The 18849-nt window shown below is 36.7% G+C and overlaps 3 protein-coding genes across 5 annotated transcripts in view; all 3 read right to left on the bottom strand.

The window, feature by feature from the left end:
• Positions 1 to 5704: 5704 nt before the first annotated feature.
• Positions 5705 to 8045, bottom strand: LOC137408692 (putative nuclease HARBI1). Its single transcript, XM_068095270.1, has 3 exons — positions 7962 to 8045; positions 5950 to 7100; positions 5705 to 5723 (listed from the first exon to the last, which is right to left on the bottom strand). Exons 1-3 carry the CDS (start codon positions 8043 to 8045, stop codon positions 5705 to 5707), a joined length of 1254 nt encoding a protein of 417 aa, XP_067951371.1.
• Positions 8046 to 11756: 3711 nt separating this feature from the next.
• LOC137408691 (uncharacterized) lies at positions 11757 to 12527 on the bottom strand. Its single transcript, XM_068095269.1, has one exon. The coding sequence runs from the start codon at positions 12525 to 12527 to the stop codon at positions 11757 to 11759; it is 771 nt and encodes a 256-aa protein (XP_067951370.1).
• Positions 12528 to 15948: 3421 nt separating this feature from the next.
• Positions 15949 to 18849, bottom strand: part of LOC137408862 (baculoviral IAP repeat-containing protein 7-like) — an 88042-nt gene continuing 85141 nt past the window's right edge. For all 3 annotated transcript variants that reach the window (XM_068095447.1, XM_068095445.1, XM_068095444.1), the window contains one exon: positions 15949 to 16682. The gene's annotated coding sequence lies outside the window, so the exon portion shown is untranslated. The remainder of the gene's footprint in view (positions 16683 to 18849) is intronic.

Here is an 18849-nt window from a genome sequence, read left to right as displayed (position 1 = left end):
TCGGTATCAAAAGATTCACCATGTTTTACTCTGTTGTGTTGTAGGTGCCAAATGTGTGGAAATGTGATTACAAGCTCTTAAAAGCTAAAAAACGAACAGCTATTCGCAGCCACACAAGACCGTCGTAGTTTGGAATCTGTTAGAGTACGTCAGCCAAATAAAGAGATTCCAAACTGCAGCGTCTTTTTGATGGCTGCGATTAACTGTTCATTTTTTAGCTTTTAAGAGCTTGTAATCACATTTCCACATATGTTGCACCTACAAGACAGCAGAATAAGACATGGTGAATCTTTTGATACCAATTAACTGTAATTTAAATCTTTTTGCAAGTCAACCTTTAATAAAAAATGAAAAATATGGCCACCATGAGGAGGATGGTCAGGTTCAGTATACAGATAACCTTACAATTACATGTATATTGTGGTGTCCGGAGTGAAATGTCCTACAGCTGTGGATCCAATGTGAGCAGAGTATCAATAGCTGCATGTCTATATGAGCAGATGTTAACATAACTTAGACAGTATATGTTAACATAGCATATAATGGATGTTACCATAACCTGGACAGTGGATGATAACATAACTTAGACAGCAAATGTTAACATAAACAGGCCCAAACTGTTGACATAACCTAGAGAGTGGACGTTAGCATAAACTAGACAGAAGATGTTAACATAATCTATATAGTTAATGCTAGCAGTGCCTGAACGATATATAATAACATAACCTAGAAAGTAGGGTTTAACATAACCTAGACAGCATGGTTTACCATAACCTAGACAACAGGGTTTACCATAACCTAGACTACAGGATTTACGATAACCTAGACAGTAGGGTTTACCATAACCTAGACAGCAGGGTTTACCATAACCTAGACAGCAGGGTTAAACATAACCTAGACAGTAGGGTTTAACATAACCTAGACAGCAGGGTTTACCATTACCTAGACAGCAGGGTTTACCATAACCTAGACAGTAGGGTTTAGCATAACCTAGACAGCAGGGTTTACCATAACCTAGACAGCCATACAAATATGTAGAAAAACCTAAAAGCTGGGAAGCATATTCAAACGAAAACTAGATTCGAAAAATAATTGACGCCAGCTGAGCACAAGGTCTTTTAGGGGTTACAAAGGTGAAGGTCCTTAACAAAAATTGTTCTAGTCAAATTATATTTTTTTCATTATCATTAAAAACGAAGAATAACATGCATTCAAGTTTAGATCAGTTTTTTACGGAAAGGTAACATGGTGAGTCATTTATTTTGGATATAGTTTATACATTTTCATAGACCTGATCATGAGATTTATGGTATCTAACAAAGTAAGTTATGGGATGGCTACACAAGCGGTACTACATAAAAGAGTGTTCAATAAATGCTCCCCATCACATCACCCGTAGACCCAACTGTTCCGGATTATTCAGAGTACCTCAGCATCCCTCACATCTTATTGGCTAGTCTTGTAGGCGATGAACGTACTTGTTTTAAAAAGTTAACAGAAATCGCAAGTCTTTAGTCTGATCATTCTTTCAGCAGCAAATAAAAATGATAATAATTCATAACCTAAAAAGCTCAAAATCAATTCACTGTGGATTCACAATTTCATACTCCAATGCAAAGCTAGTGAAATGATTATTAACAAACAGAACCATTCGCTATGTTCCATATTATGAGTGAAATCACTTAATCTGATGGGCATGTGAGCTACGACTTGTCTTATTTCCTGTCATACCATTCTGAAGCAGAGGAATCCCTGCTTGACTTTTTATTCCTTACGTGCCATGCAGTTCATTATATCCAGGGTATTGAAAATGGACATCCATGAAATCATGAATGTTAATGAACAGTACTAAATGAAAAGAATAAACATTAATGTGTTTTCAAAAAGGTTAAACTAGAGTTTTCAGCAAAAATCAAGACATCTGGGGTTGCATCCTTGGACATTCCATCTAAGACAAATATTTCACAATGATAACAATTGCAACTTCAAGTTACAGCCTGTCATAAACATAGTGATAGACTCAATATACCATGTGATAATTTCATAGATGTCCCACTAAAAAAATAACAAAAAATACATACAAACTTTATTGAACAAGACCTGCCGATTGATCAACCTTGGAAAGGAATGCTTGTAAAAAAGGAACTTTGAACAATCACAATTCTTCACAATTTTTTAACTAGAATTAAACATGCCTCAAACATGTTTGATAATTTTAGCCGCCATGAATGGTACTCACAGTGTGACAGCAGGTTTGTTAATGAAAGCATGTAGGAAAGCATGTTAGATTTTATTCCAAGTAATTTGTTTCAAGAATGATTTTGATTTATATATATGATCAGACAAGCATAGACCCTGATGTTTTCATAACAGAAATTTCATAAACAAGTTTATAACACTTATCAAATGATTTTTAAGTAACACAATAGTATTATTGATTATTGAGTAACACAATAGTATTATTGATTATTGAGTTTCCAATGTCTTGGGGCATCAGAACGCATCGAGATATCTATGATTCATTCCTACTCCACCTGTGAGTAGGTTGACTTCTGAGCATAGAGTTATTGGTCTGAAATGAAACAGACGAGCTTGCTATAACAACCTGGTCAGATATAGCTGACCACCTTCTAGAAATATACTCGTTGCTACTCCTAGATAAAGATACTTCTAGCGACTCGTTGCCATTCCGTAGAGGGCCAGAGTTAATGTCCATGATCAAGAGGGTCCTGCCTTTATTGCAAAAAATAAGCCTGTATCCTGTATATTTACTTCTTGTAATAACTTAAATAACTTGTAATAAACAAATTACCAAATTCTCAAATAACAACTGCAAGGTTATTTTTTGTATCACACCAATAAATAGATCGTCATTAAATAACAACTAGTCCCAAGTGGTATCTTATAGAATATTCTATGTCATTTTTTATTTTATTTTCAAACATTTGTCTTTTTAGTGGATTCTTTTTTAGAAAACGGGGATTTAATGATTGAAAGAATATTAGCATTTAATCATGGTAGTAAAACAAAACATGTCATTATATTTGGTTAACATTGTAACAGAACAACAGAATCATGCATGCTGTTGTATGTATTTAGAAGGATCATATTACACGAAACTCTTTTGTATCCACACAAACATGTGTTGACTTAGCTTTCTCATCTTATTCTATCTTACTACTTGTTTAGTTCGTCTGCTTTTGAATTTGTTAACAGCATTGAACAATGTCAAGATAATTATCACTTCACTCAACACCAAATACACATGGATGAAACGTGCTCACAACTGTGCCACGTTGTGTGGCACACCTAAGGTTATCGCAGTAAAGAACAACAAGCATGTAGGAGAGGTACCGTCTGGTTGACTAATAGTGGTGTTATGCATCATGACCATCATGCAGGTGATTTCAATGAAAATTTAGGCCAGTACACGAAGCTCGAACACCACTTTGTTTACCCGTTCTAATGTATGGAAGCAGTTATACAGCTGCTGATAGTTTTATCAAGAGAATGATCAATTTTGTCAACTATGCAAAAGGTGCGTTTACACCAGGCCGATTTGTCGGAGTTGTTTCAACTCCGACAAATTCGGCCTGGTGTAAAAGGCAAATCGGTTGTAAAAACTGCATCGTCTCCGTCAAAGACACAAAATCGGTGAAATGCTACATACTATGTTGGTCCAATTTTGACGGCCGTCCTTGTCGGAGTGAAACAATAAATTGACCAATCATATCTCGTAAAATTGCAAAACTTCGCAATTGCGCGGGTAATATCATTAGCAATCATAGCAATCATAAAACATGGCTGTTTATTCCGTTGTTCCTAAAGATCAGTTAAAATTAGCATTGAAAACACTGAGCTCTGAGCAGTTAATCACAGAGTTACAACCACGGTTCTACATATGGAACCATACGCATCCGGAGCATTTTTCACGGGCTCAAGGACAGTATGTGGATTTAGCCAAGTCGCTGAACAGTACAGGTTAGTAGGTCTAGCAATAGTGCGCAGTGTAGTGTTATCTATTGTGTAAACAGCTGATCTAGCAAAGGTAGTAAACATGTAGTAATTAAAAATTATTAATGTTTATGTTAATAGTTTGTTTATTACAACAAATTTAATAATGATCGCTTTTATTTGAACCCTCGCCAAACTGCAACCTATTTTCATCAATGCTGATGGTTTTATTAGAGATCACTCTCGTTGGTTTACCTACACAAGAATTCAATGTGTTAATTATTTATTTAGTTTTTTGTCTCATTTTAGTTCAAATTGTCAAAGCCAAGTATCAAGGGCTACGCACGCACTGGCTTAAAGAATACAAAAAAGTACTCAGTTCCCAGAGGTCAGGTGCAGGGGCTGGAGATACTTATCAACCTTCTTGGCCATACTACACCAGCCTAATGTTTCTTGCAGCGACGGTGCATGTCAATCAGACTGAGTCTAGTATTGAGATGCCTAGTGAAGGTACGTAGTTCATATAGAGAGTTTTATTATTTGTACATGGTACATGTAACAATACCCACGCTACTGTATGACAAATCGACAACTAACTCATATTCGTCATCTTTTTCAGCACCCACAGACTCAGCCAGTCAAGCTGACATGAATAAATCCGATTCAGCAGTGTTAGCTGTACCAATTGCCTCGTCTCCCAGTCTCGAGGAAATGAATGGTGATAGTGCGCCTGAAACTGCAGTTCAGCCATCCCGGTCGCTCAAGCGCAAGAGGGCGGAGTCTGAAGAAACCAGAGCTAAAACCTTAAAAGCGATAACAGACACTATGATGACAGTGCAGGAAAGTAGGAACCCAAAATTGGATGAGTATGACTATGCTGGCAAGATGATTGCTGAGCAGCTCCGCCAAATCTCAAATAAACAAGTAGCCTCGACCACATTGTTGAAGATTCAACAAATTCTTCATGAAGCTCGGTTTCAAGACAACCACCGGCACCTATATATGGCCAATCAACCGAAGCGGACACTGATCCGAGCTATTTAATATTATAGTACTAACAAGTTTTCATATAATCATAAACTTATATTTTCTGCATATATATACCTTTTTTATGGGAATACTAAAATTCTCATGTACAACATGGTTACCTACTGTTCATTTGGTCCATAACCATATATTATATATTGAATGTATCCCTTTTTTGTCCTTATTTTAAATATGTAAATCAAACAGTTTATAAAATTATGTATTTAAATCACTATGTAGGCTAAAATCTGAACATTTCATTTTTTTAATTTGCAACATTTCAAAAAATTGAAATGATCAGAATTCAGCCTACATAATTATTAAAAAATATAATCTAACAGCTGCTTTGTTTATATATGTGAAACAAGGACAAAAATAGGAGTAATTTAACATATAATTTATGGCCATGGACTAAGTTTACAGACTATATTTACAGTGGATGACAAAGTTTGTAAATGAGATTTTTAGTTTTTTAGAAACGTGGTCCAGTTTATTTTGCACACCACTGTAAATGTCATAAGTGTGTGATAATATTTTTACACAGATCAATAGGACTCAAATATTCAATAAACATGCACTTTACAAACTGTCTTTACCATTGAGCAAAATGTTAACTGCTGTACGGTAGATGGCAAACACCGTAATTGCTTCCAAAAGAATGAGCTTTTGTAGTGTTGGTTGATGTACATCGAATATAATAATAACTCATCAATCCATGACTGCGTTACCATTGCTTGACAGATCTAAAACATAGGTAATTCTCATTCACTACTGCAAGAGACAGTCTTAGATATGCTCACCAAACTACAGGTGAACCGTGTGAAAAATTTTGAAATTATTGCAATTATTTGTATCCCTGCACACAAATTGCTGAAGAGAAATGTCAGAACACAAGAGATGAATTTCAAGCAGCCTAGTTATAAAATGCTTTAAAATCAAGCTCACCTGTATCATTGTAACAATGCGTACCCTCTCTGCCACCAGACTGCTCCATCTTTGTTGAGATAATCACAATACTGTTCCCGAACCATCTTAGCAGCTTCAGTTGGTCTAACACTAGGTATAGTGTCTGCTAGATTAGACGGTTCTCGAGGTAATGGTGGCACTGTTCCTTCAGGAGGATGGCAAGAACTACGAATCAGATTGTGCAGAGCGCAGCAAGCCAATACAATGGTTCTAGTTTTATCTGGCTGAGGGTCAATGTGACGAAGTAAAATTCGCCATGTCGAAGAGAGAATTCCAAATGAGTTTTCAATTAGTCTTCTAACCCGTGACAACCGGTAATTAAAAATTCTTCTCTCATCTGTCAAAACCCTTTTCGGGTATGGTCGCATCAAGTGAGATTTTAAAGGAAAGGCCTCATCGGCTAGTATTACATAAGGTAAAGGTTCTTTACACCCTGGCAGCAAGCGGGCAGGCGGTACGTTAATATTATTGCTGGTCAATGATGCCTGCAGCGTACTGACTTCAAAAACACCTCCATCTGAAGCTCGACCTTGTGCCCCAACATCAACATACATAAAAGAGTAATTGGCGTCACACATAGCCAGCAAGATAATTGATTCCTGTCCCTTGTAGTTATGGTACTCAGACCCAGCACGCCAAGGCTTGTTCATCATCACATGTTTGCCGTCAAGGGCACCAATGGCATTTGGGAAATTCCATTTATCTTCCAAATCAGTCGAGATGTTGAGCCATTCTTGCACACTAGACGGAGTTTTAATAAAGTCGTCTTTTAAACAATTATATATTGCTCTTGAAGTCTCGGAAATTATTTGTGATAAGCTAGCAACTGAGATATACCATTCATACTGCAGTTGAGTTAAACTAGAGCCGGTAGCTAAATATCTCAGTGTTACCATCAATCTTTCTTCGGCAGTAATAGCTTCTCTATAGTGGGTATCTAGCTTCTTTATTTCTAGCTCCACTTTCGATAAAACTAAGCAAAACTCTTCTTTAGACAATCGGAAGTAATTTTGGAACGTGCCAACCCGGTTGGACGGTAGCTTGTCATCGCCAGTAGCATCGATTAGCTTGGGCACAGTTGAATAAAAAGCACCATGTATGGTACGTGATCCAGTAATTGGACCGACCCATGGTTTACCCTTTCTCAAATCTTCCTACAAATATACAGAACATGCAGTAGTACAATCATGTGAAAAGTCGGTTTGGGTCACAAACCGAGGAAAGATTTTCCCGAAAATTAATAGGCAATATATATATATATACATGAGCAACCTTTATTGTGATAATCAATAGTCATATTTTACAATATGTTTTCCACAAGGTACCACAGCTAGTAAACTAACTAAAAAGCAATGTACAACTAAAAGTATTGTTTAAACAAAAATTGGACAAACAAAAACTCCGTGAAAATAGTTATGCATATCTATGACAACAAATTTCTAGTTATGAAAACAACCATCGTATAATGTTAAAATAGGTGAGACTAGATGGTTAATGGTATTATTGGTCAGAGAATAGTAGGTGTAGTTTGAGTTTGGTTTTAAAAGATTTTACAGGTGTTGTAGGGTAGAACACATGTAGGCCATATATAAGATAAGAATGGATAAAATTATAGTAATATAGTCTGGCAATATCAAAGTTCATAAGATGACGAATGTTATAAAATAAACGTAGGTTAGATGATGTTATTTGACATGAATGAGATGTGGTCTGGTTGATGACAAAGCCAAGCAGTTTAAAAGTAGATTGCCTTGTTAGGGTACTGTCGAATATAGAAACTGCCAGAGGGAAATGCAATGGTGGATTTACTAAGATATAGTGATATTTCGATAAATATTAGCATTATTTTTTCTAACGGTTTGTCTAACTGGGTACAGTGACAATTAATAAAATTATGTAAATTGAAACATTGATGAAAAACCGTAAACAATATTGTTAAATTAAATGTTAACAATATGAATAGCTTAAATAATTGACTATACAATGTATATCCAAATTAAAATATGCGCACGTACCTGTTTTTCTTCGACTTCATCTAAAATTATAACGGCTGCAGCTGCAGCACAACATAGTAGTAAATCGTCGTTGTCTTGTTCCATCCTTGAAAAAAATTACTTTTGACGAACTAAATTATTACTATTGTTACTATAAGAATTATGGTAAGTTGAAGCTGTGTGGGCGTGCTATGAATCAATGGCAAGGTTATCGTTTCCGTTTATGGTGATAAGCGCTCAAAATGGAATAGGTATCGATGTTGTATTTAATTGGTTAAAATAGTGACCCATTTTGTATAATCGGAGTTGGAGTTGGTCCGGTGTAAAAGCCTCTGCAAAAACGTATTTCAAATCGTAGACAGACTAGAAGCGGTTCCAACTCAAATTTCGTCGGAGTTGAAACAACTCCGACAAATCGGCCTGGTGTAAACGCACCTTTAGCCTTCTAAGGATGCTCCTGAAATGACTATCTTGGCTAATCATATCGGCCTCTTGTCAATACAAGCTATTCAAACAGCGAAAATTGGTAGAGTTGAAGGTCACATTTCCTCCTCATACCACCTCAAAATTGCAGCCATTAGATGTATCAGTCAAAACCACTAAAGAAATATTACGACAAGATATGCAATGGGGGCAAGTTTAAAACCCAGTAAAAATTCTTTTCTGTATGATATTGGTGAACTGGCTGATGAAGCGATACCTCGTGTTGCAACACTTGAGAATATAATTTCAAAATTCACAGCTACAAGGAACTCATCCATGGATTGGCATTTACTGTAAAACCTCTAATTGAACGCCACCTCTATTTGACCGCCACTATAAGAGAAGGGTTAAAAATAGAGCGCTACAGTCTAATTGAACACCACCTCTATTTGACCCCCCCTATAGGAGAAGGGTTAAAAATAGAACGCTACAGTCTAATTGAACGCCACCTCCATTTGACTGGCACTTTGGCATTTTGATCTTTATGAATCGATAATAGCAAGTAGAAAAATGTCCACAAAATCGTACTAATGATGACATCAAAAACAAATCAAACAAAACAAATCTTTCATAGTTTTTGTTCGTATCGAAGCTTGTTCTCCAACTGCAAAGCTTTTTGGTTATTTTGTTAAAACTTTGAACGCACCAACATAGAAATATTTAACAACCGTATTAGGTTAAGAATAGTTCCTTGTTTAACGCCTTCGTGATATTTCCATGTATATGAAAAATGGTTTACAATTACGACGGTTTACGGATGACTAGTTTTAGGCTAAAAGTTGTGCTTATCGAACAAAACTTTTACGCGTTGCATTTGTCCAAAATGCCACTCGTAAAAGTTTTGCTCTGCTAAAAAATTGTTCGAATGCTAATATTGACTAATTCAGCAGTTCAGAAAAAGCAGATGATATGGTGGAAGGTATTGAACAGCCAGAAGAACAACAAGCAACAATTAGAACCCAACTGATCGAGCAAACAATGCAAATACCTTGGTTTCAAAACTGTTAATTTTTGTTTCTGCATGAATTATAAATATGTTTTGTTTATGTCACTTGTTTTTGAATATATATTTGTAGCATTTAATATGTTATTATTATATAACTTATAAATAAATTTTCAGGTCTATAGGATATTATTTGATAGATTTTATTGCACCATTAGTGATAAGCAATAACATGCATTGCACCAGCCTATCACCACTCCTGAATTACTTCAGCCATTACTAAAAGCAAAATCAAGAAAAATGCTACTACTAGTAGATGATATTACATGAAACTGCAACTATACTGAAACTAACTAGCAATCATTTCCATTTTACTCATCTTATTTTATTTGTTTAGTTAATTTTTTCCAACTTCGTTATCAAGACTTAATTCTTCTCAGCTGCACTTTTATTCCGAACCAGATTTATTCTGAAACTGAATATACTGTGAGATCTGCGCATGGGAATTGGTACTGGAGCAATTGTGGTTGGATGTCCTTCCTAATACCACCGGCAGTCCTTCTGTGATTTGATCCACTGACCTACTGGTTATATGCCAGCACACTAACCACTGTACTACGGCTGCCATTGTAACATTTACTATGATATTGTTTACATTATTACTAATTGTTATATCAGTTATCTGATAATGATCATTATGATATTATTAATAACATAATATCCAGTTATGTTAATTGCCAACCGGATATTTTAACACTCAATACTAAGGCTATCAACTTTAAGAACCCGTGACAATCTAGGAGCTAGGAGATAACAATGGTGCTGGAATAATAGCCTACTGGCCTTCGCAAGTCTGTATAGACGGCATTTAGAAAATAGTAGTGTTGTGGGACCCCTGCCAACATTATCATGTGTACAACATAGAAATGGTGCAAGATACTGTTGTACAATTCATTTCTAATGCAACAGGAAGAAAAAACAAAACCAATGCTTGTGAAACGCTAAATATAGAAACTTTAGCATTAACATTAGGAGCTACAACATTAAACACAATTGTCTGCATACACTTTTAGCAAAGGAAGAAAATGAACAACGAATTGATGAACAGTAAAACTGAATTCACTCCGAACACCAGAGCTACAACTAGAGGTGACCTACCTACAGTATATGCAAAGACCTCAATTTTTTATGAACAGTAAAACTGAACTCACTCCGAACACCAGAGCTACAACTAGAGGTAACCTATCTACAGTATATGAGCTACAACTAGAGGTGACCTACCTACAGTATATGAGCTACAACTAGAGGTCACCTACCTACAGTATATGAGCTACAACTAGAGGTGACCTACCTACAGTATATGAGCTACAACTAGAGGTGACCTACCTACAGTATATGAGCTACAACTAGAGGTGACCTACCTACAGTATATGAGCTACAACTAGAGGTCACCTACCTACAGTATATGAGCTACAACTAGAGGTGACCTACCTACAGTATATGAGCTACAACTAGAGGTGACCTACCTACAGTATATGAGCTACAACTAGAGGTGACCTACCTACAGTATATGAGCTACAACTAGAGGTGACCTCCCTACAGTATATGAGCTACAACTAGAGGTGACCTACCTACAGTATATGAGCTACAACTAGAGGTGACCTACCTACAGTATATGAGCTACAACTAGAGGTGACCTCCCTACAGTATATGAGCTACAACTAGAGGTGACCTACCTACAGTATATGAGCTACAACTAGAGGTGACCTCCCTACAGTATATGAGCTACAACTAGAGGTGACCTACCTACAGTATATGAGCTACAACTAGAGGTTTTAGTGTATCAAGACTTCTGGTGGCTGGCTAATTCAAGACTGTTTTATTTTTACATTACAAGCAATATATATGTGTATGCAAGTCATCAATGATTCACCATAGTGACGATTTCAGGTGCAAAGACAACAGCACCAAGAAGCAAACATATTGCCACATTATTGCAATTGTTGACAGTATGATTCAGGTGGCATACTTATGACCCTGATACACTACATCCCTTACCAATTTTACAAAATTGAAAGCTTACGTAATACAGGTACATGGGCTACAAAGAAGAATATGACAATCTTTGACAATTCAATAAACATATAAACATATTCTTTCCTTTTCTCCCAAAAAACAGAAATATTTACATTAAATAAATGCAAGATCTGTTGAGAAGTTCACACAGTACTAACTCAAATTCTGGCTGGACTACACTAGAAACACTACACACAGTAGATAGCAGAGAGACATCACACACAGTGAATGGCTGAATAACGTCACATTTCAAAATTGAGCAAACAGTGCTGACTGGCTAACTGACTAGTAGATTTCTGGCTAAGCTGACTGACTTAAAACAGGGAATCGTCGTCCTCGTAGTCAAATAATTTCTGTGCCTTCTCAACAGCTCTGATGTTATTCTTTGGGCAGGCAGGGGCTTTTGCTAAATGACCGTTGCCCCCACATTTAAAACATGTGCGCCCTTTTGCTGGGCACTTGTGGTTAATCCGTTGCTCTAAACCACAATCACCACAGATTGCTTGTCCCTTGCTGAAACAATTCCTCTTGACTGCATTCATTTCAGATTTCACATCTGGAAGTGTAATCTGCTCTATAGCGACCTTGGCATTTGCTTCTTGCAATAAACCAGTAATATCAGTTAGCTTTGATTCCTCAAGTGCGATCAGCTTTGACCTCAGCATTGTGTCCCGCATGCCACGTAGAAATTGTTCCACTAGGTTGACGTCCAGACTACTGGCAAACTCACATTGGCGAGCTGTCCTTTTCAAGCGGCTGACATATTCATTGAGATTCTCACCCGAATTCTGTCTCATCTCTCTGAATGAAAGTCGTTCCACCAGCCAGTGCTTTGACGTACCAAAGTGCTTGCATACAAGGTCAACTAGGCCACTGTATGTCAAATCCTTAGGCTTCTGTGGGGCTGCCAGATCTCGTATTGTATCGTATTGATAGCCTTTCAAACCCATGAGCAGCATGTGCTGACGAGAGTCTCCCGTAACCTTGTTCACAGCAAAATATATCTCCAACCGCTCCAAATATGACTCAACACTCGTAGAGTTGTCAAATTCTGGCAAATTAGCCATGGCTTTATTATCTGGCATCCTCGTCGCCAATTTAGTGTATCAAGACTTCTGGTGGCTGGCTAATTCAAGACTGTTTTATTTTTACATTACAAGCAATATATATGTGTATGCAAGTCATCAATGATTCACCATAGTGACGATTTCAGGTGCAAAGACAACAGCACCAAGAAGCAAACATATTGCCACATTATTGCAATTGTTGACAGTATGATTCAGGTGGCATACTTATGACCCTGATACACTACAGAGGTGACCTACCTACAGTATATGAGCTACAACTAGAGGTGACCTACCTACAGTATATGAGCTACAACTAGAGGTGACCTACCTACAGTATATGAGCTACAACTGGAGGTGACCTCCCTACAGTATATGAGCTACAACTAGAGGTGACCTACCTACAGTATATGAGCTACAACTAGAGGTGACCTACCTACAGTATATGAGCTACAACTAGAGGTGACCTACCTACAGTATATGCAAAGACCTCAATCTTTTATAACCTCTTCATACCAAAATTGTCCGTGAGTTACAACCCAAGCATCATATAGCAAGCTAGTTGCGATATAGCAACAACATCGCAAACAGCCCTAGCTGAGAACATAAACACTGACACGTACTCCTTGCCACAAGCTCTAGTACATGCTAAAGAAGGAGATTAGGAGCAATAGTGGACCTAAGAAAAACGGCAGACGGCGGAGTGCTACTGAAGGATCGAAATTCATATAATAAATGCTCTGTTCGACCATAGTATTAGTGGCTAGCCAGGCCCTAGTTTCAGACTAAATTCAACCTAAGACAACTGATTACAAATAATACACCAGGTATAGTTCCTATGATTAGCTGACTACTAAAAGAGTGTTTGTGGTTAAACAACGTATAACACTAATATAACATGTATGTGCATCAGCATAAGTGGCTTCCATTAATTCCATCAAATGGGTAGGTAATAGTTTTTGGCTTATGTACAAACAAGGATGTACCCTATATGAATTTCTCACAGATTTGGACTGCTTGTTTAATTAGTGGTATTGCGATTTTTGCTTGTCATCATGTACTAAGTTACCACCTTGTGTACCAGTTACTGTTACATGAGATAAGTTGGCAAAGGAAACTGGTACTTTTTCAAAGCCCTAGAATGAAAAAGGGCTTTATTTATTTTTACCATTTTATCGAGGCCTGCGCAAAGTAGTAAACCTAAAAATCGAAAATAATATTCTAACAAACAAACCATGCAATGAGTGATGGTCTTGAAAAGGGCTACGGGGAGCACCTCGCAGAGCAAGCCAGACTGGATGGTGTCTCACGCTGGAGCGGTTCCATTGTCAAGGCGAGATATTCAGTGCAGAAAAGCATTCATTTCCGATGGACTGATGAAAAGATGATAAGGCTGAGCCGCTAGATATATACAAAGGACTTCTAGGATTGAAATTGACACAAAAGATAAAAGACACCATTTGCCAAAATTTATAGATATTTTTTCGCAACTGACAATCTTTAATGAGTTTATTCATAGTGTCACATGTTAATAAAATTTATTAATGCTGAGAGTTGTATGCCGAAATACTATGTGTCTGTTCTAATTAGTTAATAGCTGTTAAAACCTTTTTTAAACAATATGCTTCTATTTTGTTTATAATTTTTCTTCCGATGAGATTTTGCATTTATTACTTTTTGTTCTCAGAATATGTCTTTCTATCACGTGAGAGTGCTGTTCACAACATATTGTATGTAATTTTTCATGGGCTTTTTTGTTAGTGCCTAGTTTATTGCATCATGATGGTTAGTTGCAGCACAACAATTTTTATAGTTTCATTTGCGGAAATCATGCAAAGTTAGTAGACAGCAAAGTAGCGTGATTGGTCGGTTCAAAAATAATTGTTATGCTCTAATTCACTCACTTACACAATATAACTACTGCTGCAAATTGTTAGGCAGGTCAGCTAGTGTTTTGCTCCTGAGGGAGACTTATGATTACCGTATATGAATTCAATAAAACTGTTTATTCATTGGAGAAAAGTTACCACATTCTTATCGTGGCCTATCGTCAGTCAAATAACTGACAGCAAGCTCAGAGAAGGTAGTAGTGATGTTTAGAATTAAACAGTTATTGTTCTTACAATGAGTTAAGCCAGCCTGTTGGGTCCAGCAGGTTGTAGTGTAGGAAGCATTTGGTTCAGCGCAATCTGTTGGTTTAGCACAAGTGAGTTGGTTTCAGCAAGTTGTATTTTAGGAGCGTTGGCACCGCAAACCGTTTGTTTCATCAGAGCGCTAGTTAGCCGGTCTCAAGAATGTATCATAGATACACCAAAAGCAAGACTTGTAACCATCCCACTCGAAAACATGTTGGCTTCAAATACATTCTACGGAATATCTGCTGATACTAATTTGACTGATACTTTGACCATAGGTATAAAAACAACACATTTTATCATAAGCGGAAAGAGGCAAGTTTAGTGCCAACCAGCCTTGTTCATCCGGAGTATTTTAATTCTTCAATTTAAAATGAAATGAACTTGTGTCATATAAAATATTGGGCATTTGCTTGTAGCCTTGCTAACGCTTTGCGAATGAGAATATAATAGCTACACTATTTAGTATAGCACTAAATCTGAAAAGCATTTAGGAGGGAGAAGTAAGACTGAGGTAGTGTCAGACATCTGGCGGATCAAGTGTGAATAGAAGGCTTGGCAAGTACCGTAAATTCCGGCGCGTATGTCAAAAGTTTGACATTAAATTTGAAGCTCAAAAATCCGTCCTCAACTTACCTTTAAACCTTGACTTATACTCCGGGTCGACTTCTATAAATTTCTATTTATGGTATGACATGAAACTTCTGACCATGTTGCACCAACAATGTAAGCACTTAATAGGCCTTTTAGACTTGTATCTTGTGAGTTGAGTACTAGCTGGCAGCAGCTAATTTATGATAAAGTTGTTCTGTCTAGAAGAACTTCATGAAGAGTCAGCGTTGATCATGGCATTTATGTGCAGTGCCATCATTCTGACGAGAGATAGTCAGGAAGTACTGCCTTTACACTATTCATTAGCATTATTTATATGTTCATTTACCAATATCAGTTTTTCAAGGTTTTTCAGTTTTTTTGTCAATGCAATTAAATCTTAATAGTTCTGTTATTGATAGGACATAGAAGCAAGCACTGAGATATTTTATTGACATGATACAGCCAGCATAAACAAATCAAGCCAAAGATAATGGATTATTGATTATATGGTGTTACATAGCAATAAAACTACACTGGTAATTAGTATATACTGCACTCAAAAATGTGTTCCTTTAGGTCTGCTGCAAACTTAAGTATAACAAAATAATAATAATTAATGTTGGGAACAATAATGAGTTTATATAAGATAGCTCCGATGGCTGACACGGCCATAAAGATGAAGAGGAAACTGAAAACCTTTTTTTAATATTTTACCAAGTCCCTATAATCATATGTTGAGAATGTCAAACGTTAGCCATGAATCTGATAGCTATTGAAGTGTAGTCAACAAGTTGCTGCAGTAAAATCATACTGCACTTCAGCCCATAATCATATGGGTTACTCCACCATTTATCTTGTTAGATAAGCTCTATTCACCATTGATAGGTTATGATTAGAGTTCACAAACAGTAGTACGTATACAATACAATACTTCTATACGAGTTTAAATAGAATAAACACGCTATGAAACACACAGAGAAAAAGCTGTCAGCTTATCAGAAAGTTATTAGTAATATATATGAGTAATGAACTCCTTGATCAATGAGTCATCGACAGGAACAAACTTCCAGTGTCCCTTTGATTGAGTTAACATAATAGAATGACATATTTAGGGTTGCTCCATATCTCATGCAACTTCTTGCAACTCTTGTGCAAATTCTGAGACACATAACCCCGAGTGATAGTGTATCAGACTCGGGCTATTGTAGAAGCAGCGAGCCTAGTAGAACATCTTCCTGTAGTTACACACACTTTCTAATTTCCACTTGTTGGAGAAGAGCCAGAGCGCATAAGGGTCACTAGTCAACGTCGGCAATTTCAGCCATATCAACGAACCAGCTCCACATGCAGCGTTTGACTCGATGCTAACTGAATGCTGCTTCGCCTGACGTAGTAATGCTTTGACGGCATCAAGGAGGATTTCGTATTTGGGCGATTTGCAGAATCACTAAAGGAAGGAAGTGATGTAATAATAGAATAACGATACTTTTAACAACCAAATACAACGGAACAAGTAGTTTATAGCAAGGGACTGATAGGGAAATAAAAATCAATAGAACAGCAGGTGGTTGGCAGATGCAATTAGTTACGAAAACCTATTGGTTAATATTAGCCTATTTCAGGTTAGGAAATGTGATTTTTCAGGTTCCTTTCAACCATATAAAGTACCTTCCATATTCATTCCCTCTCAACCATATAAGGTACCTTCCATATTCATTCCTCTCAACCATATAAGGTTACTTCCATATTCATTCTCTCTCAACCATATAAGGTACCTTCCATATTCATTCCCTCTCAACCATATAAAGTACCTGCCATATTCATTCCTTCTCAACCATATGAAGTACATTTCATATTCATTCCCTCTCAACCATATAAGGTACCTTCCATATTCACTCCTCTCTCAACCATATAAGGTACCTTCCATATTCATTATCTTTCAACCATATAAGGTACCTTCCATATTCATTATCTTTCAACCATATAAGGTACCTTCCATATTCATTCCCTCTCAACCATATAAAGTACCTTCCATATTCATTCCTCTCTCAACTATATAAGGTACCTTCCATATTCATTCCCTTTCACCCATATAAGGTACCTTCCATATTTATTCCCTCTCAACCATATAAGGTACCTTCAATATTCATTCCCTCTCAGCCATATAAGTTACCTTCCATATTTTTCCCCTCAACCATATAAGGTACCTTACCTTCCATATTCGATCCTTTCAACCATATAAGGTACCTTCTATATTCATTCCTCTCAACCATATAAGGTACCTTCCATATTTATTCCCTCTCAATAATATAAGGTACCTTCCATATTCATTTCCTCTCAACCATATAAGGTACCTTCTATATTCATTCCCTCTCAGCCATATAAGTTACCTTCCATATTTTTCCCCTCAACCATATAAGGTACCTTCCATATTCATTTCCTCTCAACCATATAAGGTACCTTCCATATTCATTCCTCTCAACCATATAAGGTACCTTCCATATTCATTCCTCTCAACCATATAAGATACCTTCCATATTTATTCCTTTCAACCATATAAGGGATCTTCCATATTCATTCCCTTTCAACCATATAAGGTACCTTCCATATTTTTCCCCCCAACCATATAAGGTACCTTCCATATTCATTCCTCTCAACCATATAAGATACCTTCCATATTCATTTTCTCTCAACCATATAAGGTACCTTCCACATTCATTCCCTCTCAACCATATAAGTTACCTTCCATATTCATTCCTCTCAACCATATAAGGTACCTTCCATATTCATTCCTCTCAAACATATAAGGTACCTTCCATATTCATTCCTCTCAACCATATAAGATACCTTCCATATTTATTCCTCTCAACCATATAAGGCACCTTCCATATTTACTCCTCTCAACCATATAAGCTACCTTCCATATTCATTCTCTCTCAACCATATAAGATACCTTCCATATTCATTCCTCTCAACCATATAAGGTACCTTCCATATTTATTCCTCTCAACCATATAAGGTACCTTCCATATTCATTCCTCTCTCAACCATATAAGGTACCTTCCATATTCATTCCTCTCAACCATATAAGGTACCTTAAATATTTATTCCTCTCAACCATATAAGGTACCTTCCGTATTCATTCCCTCTCAACCATATAAGGTACCTTCCATATTCATTCTTCTCAACCATATAAGATACCTTCCATATTCATTCCTCTCAACCATATAAGGTACCTTCCATATTCATTCCTCTCAACCATATAAGGTACCTTCCATATTCATTCCCTCTCAACCATATAAGGTACTATATATATATTCAACCATAGGTCTTTTAGACTTGTATCTTGTGAGTTGAGTACTAGCTGGCAGCAGCTAATTTATGATAAAGTTTTTCTGTCTAGAAGAACTTCATGAAGAGTCAGCGTTGATCATGGCATTTATGTGCAGTGCCATCATTCTGACGAGAGATAGTCAGGAAGTACTGCCTTTACACTATCCATTAGCATTATTCATGTTTATTTACCAATATCAGTTTTTCAAGGTTTTTCAGTTTTTTTGTCAATGCAATTAAATTGTAATTGTTCTGTTATTGATAGGATATAGAAGCAAGCA

This window comes from Watersipora subatra, chromosome 11 (genome assembly GCF_963576615.1).
Source record: "Watersipora subatra chromosome 11, tzWatSuba1.1, whole genome shotgun sequence".
NCBI classification, from domain to species: domain Eukaryota; kingdom Metazoa; phylum Bryozoa; class Gymnolaemata; order Cheilostomatida; family Watersiporidae; genus Watersipora; species Watersipora subatra.
The sequence above is the reverse complement of the archived record's forward strand: the minus strand, read 5'-3'. Positions and strand labels throughout refer to the sequence as shown.

Bases quoted from the DNA above. Each gene is read 5' to 3' on its own strand.
- LOC137408692 (XM_068095270.1), bottom strand. From the start codon at position 8,045: ATGGAACAAGACAACGACGATTTACTACTATGTTGTGCTGCAGCTGCA. The intron at 7,101-7,961 runs GTACGTGCGCAT...GTATATTTGTAG, and splicing joins ATGAAGTCGAAGAAAAACAG to GAAGATTTGAGAAAGGGTAA.
- LOC137408691 (XM_068095269.1), bottom strand. From the start codon at position 12,527: ATGCCAGATAATAAAGCCATGGCTAATTTGCCAGAATTTGACAACTCT.